Here is a 12,715-nt window from a genome sequence, read left to right on the forward strand (position 1 = left end):
ATGTCACATTTAGATTCTTCTCAATAAATGTATGCAGATGTGATGGACTGACAAGCACAAAACTTTCTACCGCTTGTTCAGTTTTCAAGCATGCATGTGAAGAATCTTAGGCATACTTTTTTAAGGCAGTGGTTTGGATCCAGAATAACACTGGTGCTCAGTTAGTGGGGAGGACCAGCCTTTGAAGGTGATTTCTCCTTGTTTCTGGTGATGCTTTAGGTCCCACAGGGGAATTGATAGAAGAGCTCACTGAGAAACCTCAGAACGTCATAGCAACAGTGCTGACCTCTACCACGGCCTCGTTGTCCTGGACCACTTCACAGGAGACCACCAGCACTAGCACCATCATATCTGTCGTGTCCTTGACATGCCAGAAACAGAAGGAAAGTCAAAGGCTTGAAAAGCATTATTGCTCAGAGGTAAGCACCTAGGACTTGCCGATCGCATGGTCGGCGGTTCGAATCCTCGCGGCAGGGTGAGCTACCGTCATTCAGTCCCAGCTCCTGCCCACCTAGCAGTTTGAAAGCTCCCTTAAGTGCAAGTAGATAAATAGGGACCGCTTTATAGCGGGAAGGTAAACGGTGTTTCTGTGTGCTGCACTGGTGCAGGCTTGCCAGAGCAGCTTCGTCATATTGGCCACGTGACCCGGAAGTGTCTCCGGACAGCACTGGCCCCCGGCCTCTTAAGCGAGATGGGCGCGCAAGCCCAGAGTCGGTCACGACTGGCCTGTACGGGCAGGGGTACCTTTACCTTTAAGAGGAAGAAAACTCCATTTTCCAGGCCGTCACTGAGTTGCAGGTGGGACTGAACTGCATATTGCAAATTCGGGTTTGCACAGCTAATGTGGATTTGGCATTCTTGTGCAACAAAGAATCGGGTTATTTGTGGTAAGGAAAGTGTCAGGAGTGTGCAGTGGAAACAACTGCTTGACCAGCATTGCATAGCATCCAGACATAGGAGGCTTCCTTATATGGAGTTGCACTGTTATTCCTACTAGTTTGGTACTCTCTTGAATGACTGGCAGCCATTCTCCAGGGTTTCAGGCAGGAGACATTCCCAGCTGTGCCTGGAGATGCTGGGCATAGAACCTGCAACCTTCTGCATCCCAAGCAGATGCTCTGCCACTAAGCTATGGCACTTCCCTTAACCTCCCCACAATGAAATCAGGACAAATGCTCCTCCCAGCACATGTGGCACAAAGAAATCAGGATGAATGCTCAGTAAAGGAGGCCATCAGGGTGACCATGGGCATGGAGGATATGGGCACAGTGAAGAAAACATGGCTGTGTTTCTTGGGCTGCTTGAGCTTGACTCAGAGGGTATTTCAGAGAGACTTCAGTGACATTTGTTTCGCTGTGAAGAAACCAGTGGCACTTCAGTATATATCAGAGGATCAGTAAATCTAACTGAACACCGGGGAACTTTCTTCTGAGTAAACATGCACAGGAAAGCACTGTACGGCTACATTCCCAAGCACACTCAACCAGGGAGAAAGTGCTATTGAATGCAATGGAACTTACATCTGAGTGAATAGGTGATTGGTTGTACAGTGGATGCTCAGGTTGCAAACATGATATGTGCAGGATGCGCGTTCTCAACCTGCATCTGCATGTCTGCGCATACACGGGTTGCAATACTGCACTTTTGCGCATGCGTGACCGCTGAAACCTGGAAGTAACCTGTTCCAGTACTTCTGGGTTTCAGCAGTCCGTAATCTGAAAAAACACAACCTGAAGCTGCTGTAATCCAAGCTATGACTGTACTGTCAATCCAGCCCTACCATCAGGCAGCAGATTCTGAGTGGCATGAAAAGGCAGAAGTGTTCTATAATTTATCTTTGTATTTTCACAGCTGGGGTGGCATGAAGCTTTACCTTACATGCCAAAGTTAACATGGCTGGCCTTGGCTACTTTGCACCTTGATTCTGAGCAGGGAGGGGGCGCCATTTTCTGCTCTGCCTCAGGCAGCAAAAGGTCTTGAGCTGGCCCTGATGCTCAACATGCCTTCCTTTCCTTACACATGCTCTGTCTCATTTCTACAGGTGAATACAAGCAGCAGCTTTATCGAAAACCTGGTTCCTGGCGCTCAGTACCAAGTTGTGATTTACTTACAGAAGGGACCGCTGGTTGGGCCTCCTTCCGATCCTGTGACATTTGCCATTGGTAATGGGATACCTCTGCATATCTCTGTTGTTTTGGTTGCTTGAAACCAGATGTTTTAGGCAGAAGAATTATTGGTAGAAGAACGAGTGTGGTGCTGCTTCTGTAGAAGCCTGCAAGGCCCATGTGTTGAGTTAAACATTGGCTTTGTCTGTACATCACAGAAAGCCATAAGTAACGCTTTCACAGGAATGCACCATTTCTGGCCACTTTGCTCCTCGCTCCTCACACTGGGAGAGAACAAACCACCATATTTGTCTTAGCATTGCATTTGGATTAGGGATTATAGTTTGTTTCCTCCCAGGGCAAGCAAGAGGAAAACTATGATAGCTATGGATCCATAGCTTGCTGATTATGGTTTGTTGGAGCACAACAAACCATAATCTATGCTTCAGTTTTAATTCTAAACCAAGGACTGTAGCATGTTTTCTTCATGTTCTACTGGGAAGGAGAGAGTCCGGATAAACCTGCTCACCAGTAACCCATTTATTCCCTTATACCTGTAGCTGGTGGCGAATGAGACCAAGGGTGTGCCTTATTTACCCAAGACATTGGCTTGGCCCCTGTTTGATCACATGTATAGTACTGTATGCCTCACCTCAGATTTTTGCATGATGACTACCGTATTTTTCGCTCTATAGGACGCAATTTTCCCCCTCCAAAAATGAAGGGGAAATGTGTGTGCGTCCTATGGAGCGAATGCAGGCTCCCTGGCTTCAGCGATAGCAAGGCAAAGCCTCCGAAGCCTGCGCTACAGAGGCTTCGCGTTGCTTCCGCTGAAGCCAGGAGAGTCTGCTCTTTGAGGCTGGCGGTGGGGAAAGCAGCGCTTCCCCCATCGCCAGCCCCAGAGGATGGGGGGCAGCAGGAAGGCGCGCGACGCCTTCCCGCTACTCTCCAACCCGGCTTTGAGGCTGGCGGTGGGGAAAGCAGCGCTTCCCCCATTGCCAGCCCCAGAGGATGGGGGGCAGCAGGAAGGCGCGACGGCTTTGCTGGCTTTTCCAGGAGGTGGGGGAATTCCCCCACCTCGCAGAAAAGCCTGCAAGAGCCGCGCAGCCTTTAAAGAGCGCGCAGCTCTTTGGGGCTTTTGCCCAAGGAGGGAGAAGGGACTGACTGGCCGTTTCAGTCCCTTCTCCCTCCTGGTCGAAAAGCCCGCAGGAGTCAAGTGGGGCTCCTGTGGGCTTTTGCGGGAGGTGGGGGAATTCCGCCACCTCCCGCAAAAGCAGGGAGAAGGTCTTGGAGTAGCGCACAGGCTGCGTGCAACCTGTCCACTGCTCCCAGAGCTGCGGGGGGGGGGGATCATATTTTTTCCTTGATTTCCCCCCCCCCCCTGAAAACTAGGTGCGTCCTATGGTCCGGTGCGTCCAATCGTGCGAAAAATACGGTAAATAGCTCTTGTGGATGAGGTGGGAACGAGGTGACCCACCTCTAGCAGAAACTCTATGTGCTGAATTGCAAAGGTATTAATAGCTTTCCATGTCTGTTTTACAGTGCCAACTGGGATAAGGGATTTAACACTTTACCCTTTGGGCCCTACTGCTGTGGTCCTCAGCTGGAACAGGCCTCTTCTGGGTGTTTTCCGGAAATACATTGTAGAAATGTTTTATTTCAACCCGTCAACAATGACCTCGGAGTGGACAACGTACTACGAAATAGCAGCAACCGTCTCCTTAACGTCATCAGTGGTAAAGCAGACTTGGATGCTGTAAATGTCTCTCTCACATGTTCATGCCCAAACTTCATCGTTCACACACAGAGAAAAACAAAATTATTCTAAAACAATATCCTTTCTAAATGCAGCTTCATGTAAATACAGTCACTATGCTTAACAACAGAACTACATTCGACTACTTTAATCTGTGGAACTGGCACTATTACAAGAGGCACATAATGCTCATTCCACACTGGTAATAAATCAACATTTTAGTGTGGCAGCACCTACACTTTGAAACCCCCAACCTATTGACATCAAGCAGTTGCCTTCATTGTAATATTTTGCCTGCTTAAAACATGTTTTTTGAGGGGCAAGCATATCCAGAGACTTAGAAATTACATGGGTTTCATTTCATTTTAGCTACTGTTGATTTTAATCTTCTTCTGAATATTTCAAAATACCAGTTTTAACTGTTTTTTATCCATGATATTTTATATTGTTGTAAAACTCTTGCCTTTTTTATGACGGGGCGAGCTCCTGTTGCTTGCTCCCAGCTCCTGCCAACCTAGCAGTTTGGAAGAACGCCAAAAAGTACAAGTAGATAAATAGGTACCGCTCCAGCGGGAAGGTAAATGGCGTTTCCATGTGCTGCTCTGGTTTCTGTGTTCCGTTGTGCCAGAAGTGGCTTAGTCATGCTGGCCACATGAACCAGAAAAACTGTCTGTGGACAAATGCCAGCACCCTTGGCCTGTAAAGCGAGATGAGTGCCGCAACCCCAGAGTCATCTGCAACTGGACTTAACTATCAGGGGTCCTTTACCTTTACCTTTTTAAATAAATGCGTACAGCAATTCAATGCCAAACACTCTGTAGGCAGTCATAGGTATTCTAGGTCCAATCCAGAACGTAGCCTTAACGTCGCTTTCAGATCCCACTTTTTCAGGAGCTAATTCTCTTTCTTCCATGCCTCTTCTTGTTTGCACATCTTTCAGAGAATAGGAAACCTTCTGCCTGCCTGGTATTACAACTTTCGGGTCACCATGGTGACATGGGGAGTCCCAGAACTGAGCTGTTGTGACAGTTCCACCATCAGCTTCATAACAGGTGAATAGAGCTTTGGAGAACCTTTCACAGGTTGTGTGTGTGGTTTTGCTCTTGAATATAAGACACTGTGGAGGCTGCTGGCCTCTAGATGGAGATGGATTACAATTGCCACCATCCCTGACTGCTGGCTATGTTGGCTGGAGCTGGTGAGAATTTGAATCCAAAAAGCAGGTTAGGGAAGGCTGGTCTAGTGGGTAAGAGTATTGGATTAGGATCTTTGATAATAGGAAGAAACCATTGGGCCTGCAAACCACTGTAGAACTTTCTTAAATCTGCAGTGACATCTGATGTTTCACCAAGCATTGCTTTAATGGTTTTTTTTAAGTTGGCAGCAACAGGGACTAGAACCTTGATTATATTTTTTAATACGAAAAAAGGAGAGGATAGGCCCTTTCAAGATGCAGAGTTTTGCCATCAGTTCCAAATTCTGTACTTTCATTGTGAAATTGTAGCACATTGAGGATTTCAGGATTATAATCTAAGTATGGACCAGTGTGGCTTGCAACAAGATACTGCAGTACTAAGTGCTCTTGTTCAGAGTGCCTGCCTGCCAGCCAGCCAGCCAGCCATGTCCTTTTCCGGGAGACCTCATTCCATTCTCCGGTTTTCTGTTCCCACACCCCAGCAGTCAACCAGCATTCTGTGGCCACTGAGCATGCTGAGTTTTCACTGAGTTGTTTTGGAATATTGCCCACTCCCGCGGCTTAGATTCCTTTAATGTCTGCAAACTTTCATTTCCCCTGCTTCCCTGTCATGTGTAGGTGGTACTGTTATGGCTACATAAGGATCCACACTAGGAACATGGGTTTGCTGTTGTATATCTAATTGTGAAATGCTTTGCAGCCTCAAATTAGGTGCAAATGATGATGATGCACTGTTTTTCCTTCTGATAGCTCCAGTATCTCCTGAAATCACTTCAGTTGAATATTTCAATAACCTTCTCTATGTCAGCTGGATCTATGGTGATGACAACACAGACCTTTCGCATTCTCGAATGTTGCACTGGATGGTTATTGCAGAAGGAAAGAAAAAGATAAAAAAGAGTGTAAGCTTAAACACCTTGTACTTCCTTTGGGTTTCGCATGCAGAGAGGCACAATGTCATGGATTTTTTAAAAAAGCAAAACAAAAACTTGTTATGGGGCAGTGGGGGGGTTTGCACCTACAACGGCCCTCGCACAGCACTTTGCAAGCACCAGAAACCAGCTGATTGTTTGCAAGCTGTCGGGGCTTGCAACAATGATCGTTTTATCGTTGGGACTTGTTAGAGTTGATGCAAATGGAATCCCTGTTCTGGACCTTGTGCTCTCCATCACAGGAAAGAGTCCCCAAAAGTATTACTGCAAACTGTCTTAAACTAGTTACAAAATAAATGTTGCAGAAATACAAAGTAACACATTGCTCTTAAACAAACTAACAATGCGGTCCAGTCTTCTTTAAGTCCTTAATACAGTGGTACCTCGGGTTAAGTACTTAATTCATTCTGGAGGTCTGTTCTTAACCTGAAACTGTTCTTAACCTGAAACACCACTTTAGCTAATGGGGCCTCCTGCTGCTGCCACGCCGCCAGAGCACAATTTCTGTTCTCATCCTGAAGCAAAGTTCTTAACCCGAGGTAATATTACTGGGTTAGTGGAGTCTGTAACCTGAAGCGTATGTAACCTGAAGCATATGTAACCTGAGGTACCACTGTATAGTCTAAGAACATTCCTGCTTCCAGAGAGATATCCTATACAAGCAACTTGTTTGTTCAGCTATATAGCTGCAAATATAATTTTTAAAGTGCATTTTATAAGAGTTCTCAGCAACGAGTCATTACTTAGTACACACACCAAAACGGAAATCTCCAGCCTCTCCTTATTTCAGCATTTATCTAAAGCTGAACCTTCTGCCTAATGCAAACTTCTCTTTGCAAACGCTAATCTTTATGTAAGTTTTAAACTTCAGTGCATATAAACATTATATGTTATGCACATTAAATCTATAGGGCTCTCCTTGCACAGAGCTTGGTAAACCCCCTAAAATCAGCTGATCATTGGTGCTTGCAGAGGGCAGTGCAAAAATAGATTCCTCTGGCATTATTGTGGCAATGGATGATTGGCAGGTGGGCACTCCTGCCTACTTGTCAGACTTGACCTACAGGTTTGGGGGAGATAAGGATCTGTCCTGCCAGCTGGGTCCAGTTCCAGACGAACTGGGATAGAACAACCACTGAATCATGCTCCCACCCACTTGGTAACAGGGTTCAAAGTAATTTCAGTCTCTTCTGCTGTGGTGTCACCGCCTATGTGGAGGCGCTATTTCACCCACTGACCATTTTAGGTGACGCGAAACGTCATGAGCGCCGTGCTCAACCTGCCACCCGGGGACATCTACAATCTCTCGGTCACTGCTTGCACCGAAACAGGAAGCAACACATCTGCGCTTCAGCTTGTGAAAGTTGGTAAGTTATTCCCTAGGGGAATGGGCTGCAATTTCGTGAAAGCAAAATATTGCCAAAGACCCAGGAGGCGGTAAAACTGAGAACACCACAGACAACGGAACTGCCTGTTTTGTGCAGTTAACATGAACTGTCGAAAGAGTAGCACTGACCACTAGGTGTTCTATTTTAAGTCTCTTAATAAAAGTAGACAGGGTTAGATACTAGTTTCTTGGCTTCAGTGATAAGATAAGTAAATCAGGGGTCACCCCTGGACCATGTAGGATGAGGCCCAGAGAGCTGCTAATGGGGGAGGGGGAATCACTCAAAGTTGGACAGAGCTTTGCCTAATCTGGAGTGGTTCCTCCCTACAGGTCCCTCCCAACTCAACAATTCTATAATGCTATGATTCTCCAGCAAACCTCTGCAGGCCCACCTAGCCTTGTTCATGGGAGGTGTGGGGCGGCGGCTCCTGAACTTCCAGAGAAGAAGTCTTTCAGGGGAAACAAGTGGCTGGGGGCAGGGATGGAAAAACCTCCTTCTGCTCATTTATTTTAGAATCCAAGCCATTAGGTTCTTTAAGAGAGAGAGAGAGAGAGAGAGAGAGAGTTAACTTGGTCCACATTATCTAACAAAGCAAAGTAAAGCACAGATGCAAGCAAATTTAAATTAACAATTTGGCGAGGGCCATTTTGGTTTTAAGAAAGTACTAGGAGCAGAACAAAGTCACCTTTGCAATTCAGATTTTAATAGCAAGAGGACTAGAGATTTAGGTTTATATGTAGAAAGTCTCTCTCTCTCTCTCTCTCTCTCTCTGTGTGTGTGTGAGAGAGAGAGAGAGAGAGAGAGAGAGAGAGAGAGAGGGAGAGAGGGAGAGAATTAATCTTATATCCCATCCTTCCTCTTCAAAGTAAGAACTTTATATGCCACACTTCCTCCCTTCAGATGTGTATAGACCACTGGATAATTCAGTTGGTTAGAGTGTGGTGCTGATAACACCAATGTTACTAGTTTGATCTCCATATGGGGCAGCTGCATATTATTGCATTGCAGGGAGCTGGAATAGATGAAAACCAGGGTCCCTTCCAGCTCAAAAATCTTAATTCATGTGTGTGTGTGTGTGTGTGTGTTTAATATAGCCCAGAAAAAGGCTAGGCAGCCTTGACTGAAAAAAAAAGCCAGGTATATTTCAGAAAGCAAGAAAAAAATTATAAGGGCAGAAGAATACTATGCAATAATGCAAAACCCCGGAAGCTATATTTAGAGTAAATTATATTGAACAAAGAGCCAGAATTAGTAATAGAGTCTGTCATGGATGCCCACCGCCGCCTACACTGTTTAATACATTTATAAAGGATGCAATTAATAAAATGGAACAAGTACCACAGCCCAGCATTAAAGTAAAGGGAAGGAAATGGGTATGTTTTGCTGATGTAGCAGTAATGGCAGACATAGCACTAATGGAAATATTATTATTATTTTAAGATATGGAAGTGCTAAATACAATGAAGTCAGGTTTTTTGAACTCCAGCTGAAAATGAACAAAGAAAGATTTGAGAGATAGGTCAGAACCTGTCATGGCCCAGCCCAGATAAGGAAGGCTTGTGCCTGATAGTTAACTTTTTGTTGGGAAGAGAAACACCAGCAGCAGCTTCCATGGGGCTCCAGATGCACCTTATTGCATGCTTCTAGCTTCTAGGCAGCTGTCCACAGGTCTGGGCTCGATGAAGCAGCTGCAGCAACAGTGAGACCCTACCTCTCTGCCGGCATATAAACCCTCCTCTGGCAGGTTGCATGCCCACAACCTGAAGACTTTTCCTGCACAGAAGTCATCATTATTCTTATTAACTTTGAGAAATTGCTTGTCAAAATCTCCTTAAAATAATAACCCCAAGGAGGGCGGATATCAACATGAGGAAAAACCAACTATATGAACTTTCAAACGTAAAAGCAAAAAAATGACACCAACTTTTTCCTTGGGAAATGATATATTTCTGAATATGACAGACTTTTGAACAGTCAAAGGTTGTGTGTCTTAATGATCTTCCTTAAATATGGCACACAGTCTCATTTTGACCATCTCAGACTCACAGCAATCTTAGGGTCAGACAAGCCAAGAAGAGAAATGTGTGGTTCTAGCTCCACAAAATAACAGCTTCCGGAACCCTCTGTCAAAAGTTGTGCAAATAACATTTATCTTCCTAAAGGTGCACACACACACACGCCAGTTAAGACTCGACTGAAAAAAGGAAATGAAGCAATAACTGAAAATAGGGAAGAGGGAGCAGCCCGCTACTTAAGGGTGTTTCTGTTTAAAAATTGCCTGTTTGCTGCTGACAGAGCTTTGGGAAAAGTAAAAAAAAAACATCTCTGTGGAACCACTAGAGAGCTGGTTCTTCAACTGGTTCTGCCTGCCACATCTTCCCGTTGGATTTGTAAGATACTTTGAAGTTACTTTCCTCCTGTCCCCAGACCCAGCTCCTCCGAGGTCACTTTTTGCTGTGAATAAGACCCAGACGTCTGTGACTCTCCTGTGGGTGGAAGAGGGAGTCGCTGATTTCTTTGAAGTCTTCTGCCAGCAGGCTGGTTTGAGCCAAGACACAAAGATCCAGGTATGTGTTTTCTTCTTCGGGGATGTTCAACCTCCTCTTGTATCTCGATGGCAAAGATTTGAGAATCCATTTTGTCCCCCACAGGTATGTTATCTTCTCCTATGTAAGACTCTGACAAATAACCAACATGGTAGTTCTCAATTCAATAGTGCAACCCCAGTTTCTGCTGATTTAATGAACGAAAGCTATCCTACATGAGTCCTTTTCAGGTGCTGAGATCCACATGTTCAGGGAATCCATCAAGTGGGATGGGGAACAGGACAGTCCCTCTGGCCACACTCTTAGCTTTAAGAGAGTCAGGCTTTAAAAGAAGATTGGGCAGGTTCACTGGGGAATCATGCTATCTGTGGCTCCTCGCCACGAAGACTATATTCTACAACTTCTGAATACCAGTTGCTGGAAAACACCAGTAGGGAGAGTGTTGTTGGACTCAGAATCTGCTTGGGGGCTTCCATTAGGCATCTGATCTGCCACTGTAGGTCTTTGGCCTGAACCAGCAGGCTCTTTTTATGTATCTGAATTCAGTTCAATCAGGAATTGTGTACTATCAGAACTCCTGCTCACATGAGAGCCTCTACTGCAATACAGCTGTTGGTCACAATTTCACATGTTCAACTCAGTGTGTGACTCGCACTGTGGCCAGAGGGGTGTGTCAATGTCTGTGCCAGTGTGACTCACTAGAGAACACCCTCCCCCTTCTGCATGCTCCTTGAACTCATGGTGGAGAACACCTGAAAGGGATATAGTTTTGATACTTTTCTGATTCCCTCATTATACTAGCACATCAGGACCAAGGTTGCTTCACAACATGAATGTGTCCTTAGCTAGGAGTCCCATCAACTGACATTTTCATTTGCCCATTCAATTTGCCTCCCAGCAATTAATCAATGAAAAGGTAATTCCATAATGTGCAACGTCCAGCCCTATTTGTTATATTTAAATAGCTTTGCATGTTTTCAAAACTGCAACACAGATGCCTCCTAACGGGAGGGTGTGATTTTCCTGAAGTGCGACGTAGTTTGGGGATGACCAAATGCAAAGGAAAATGGGGCTCTTTAGTGCAGAAGGGGGAACTGGAATAGATGCATCTTCTTATGCAAGCGTAAGAAAGGGTGCTCCAAAATGTAATTCTCTCTTACATCTAGGAACCAAGGAAGCTACCATATACTGAGTCAAACCATTGGCCCATTTCGCTCAGTATGATTGGCAGGGGCTCTTCAGAGGTTCAGAGAGGGTTGCAGGGCAGCTGCTCTGCCACTGAGCTACAGCCCTTCCTTGCCCACAGCTCTTCTAAACAACTACTCAAGATATGATGTTGCGGACTCCAGCTCCCATCAGCACTAGCTGTCATTGCTTTTGGTGAGGGATGATAGGAGTTGTAGTCCAAAACTTCCACAGGGAGCAACTTTGATGACACCTGCGCTATAGGGTGCCCGTTTACATATCACCAAAAAGGGGGGCACCTATTTGCATAAAATTGAATGTGTTGATGCATATGAACAGTTGCAAGCTTGGGTATAATTGCTATAATTTAAAGACAAATGCCATATATCTCACCACAGTGGCAAAGGCTGTGACCAGGTGAGCTGTGTACCTGTTGCTTCTGCTGGCAAAGTGCTCATGGTCGATGGGTTTCTTTGAGAGCCTTCTTGCTCTCCCTTCTTGAGGCTGTTTTTATCCTTAAACACAACTTGAAGTGGAGAGCCTGCAAAAGGAAGGATTCCTTCAAATAGAGGACTCCTTCAAATAGAGGACTGTCCTTTAACAGCCCTTCAGGTAGATGAAGGTCCTCTATAAAGCACGACACTTAGCCACTAGTACCCAGAAAGACAATCCTTTAGTATTTTCGTATCCACCAGTTTGGGAATCTGCAGCAAACACAATTCATTAGGAAGGAAGCTCTTCCATTTTTTTCAATTTCTCTGGTTCTGTTACAAAGGGGAAAGCCCAAGGGTTTTCCCCCATGGGAGTTCTGGCTTTGAATGTAAAAGGGAAAGCCAGCAATAATATGTCAGGGGGGGGACAAGAAAGTTAAAACTAGTTTGCACCCTTCATTAGAACACTGCTTCTTGTTTTCTTGGTCATATCCACACTGTGCATTGAAAGCACATGACTTCCCCCAAAGACTCAGTTCCTAACCTGGTGTGTGGTAGAATTAAGGCATTGTTTTCTTTATTTCAATAATTGAATTATAGAGGTGTTGGTGGTGGGGAATCCAACAACAACAACAACAACAACAACAACAACAACAACAACAACATATTATTTATACCCCGCCCATCTGGCCAGGTTTCCCCAGCCACTCTGGGCAGCTTCCAACAAAATATTAAAATACAGTAGTCCATCAAACATTAAAAGCTTTCCTAAACAGGGCTGCCTTCAGATGTCTTCTAAAAATCTGGTAGTTGTTCTCTTTGACATCTAGTGGGAGGGCGTTCCACAGGGTGGATGCCACTACCGAGAAGGCCCTCTGCCTGCTTCCCTGTAACCTCACTTCTCGCAGTGAGGGAACCACCAGAAGACGCTCAGCACTGGACCTCAGTTTCCGGGTAGAACAATGGGGGTGGAGACGCTCCTTCAGGTATACTGGACCGAGGCCATTTAGGGCTTTAAAGGTCAGCACCAACACTTTGAATTGTGCTCAGAAGTGTACTGGGAGCCAACATAGGCTGCAAAGAAAGGATGAAAACACATTAATCATCTTTTTGTTGATATACTTTTATGATATACTTTGTTTCTGCTCTGGTATAAAATAATTGTATTTCCACAAAG

At 45.2% G+C, this 12,715-nt stretch overlaps 1 protein-coding gene across 4 annotated transcripts in view; it reads left to right on the forward strand.

Moving 5' to 3' along the window:
- Nucleotides 1-12,715, forward strand: part of PTPRO (protein tyrosine phosphatase receptor type O) — a 135,522-nt gene that overhangs the window by 87,555 nt on the left and 35,252 nt on the right. For all 4 annotated transcript variants that reach the window (XM_081926800.1, XM_081926797.1, XM_081926798.1 and 1 more), the window contains 7 exons: nucleotides 220-419; nucleotides 2,042-2,162; nucleotides 3,648-3,841; nucleotides 4,802-4,913; nucleotides 5,807-5,958; nucleotides 7,235-7,355; nucleotides 9,804-9,943. In XM_081926800.1, the coding sequence (XP_081782926.1) occupies nucleotides 220-419; nucleotides 2,042-2,162; nucleotides 3,648-3,841; nucleotides 4,802-4,913; nucleotides 5,807-5,958; nucleotides 7,235-7,355; nucleotides 9,804-9,943 (1,040 nt within the window). The remainder of the gene's footprint in view (nucleotides 1-219; nucleotides 420-2,041; nucleotides 2,163-3,647; nucleotides 3,842-4,801; nucleotides 4,914-5,806; nucleotides 5,959-7,234; nucleotides 7,356-9,803; nucleotides 9,944-12,715) is intronic.

The sequence above is a fragment of the Podarcis melisellensis genome (assembly GCF_964234715.1).
Source record: "Podarcis melisellensis genome assembly, chromosome: 10".
NCBI classification, from domain to species: Eukaryota; Metazoa; Chordata; class Lepidosauria; order Squamata; family Lacertidae; genus Podarcis; species Podarcis melisellensis.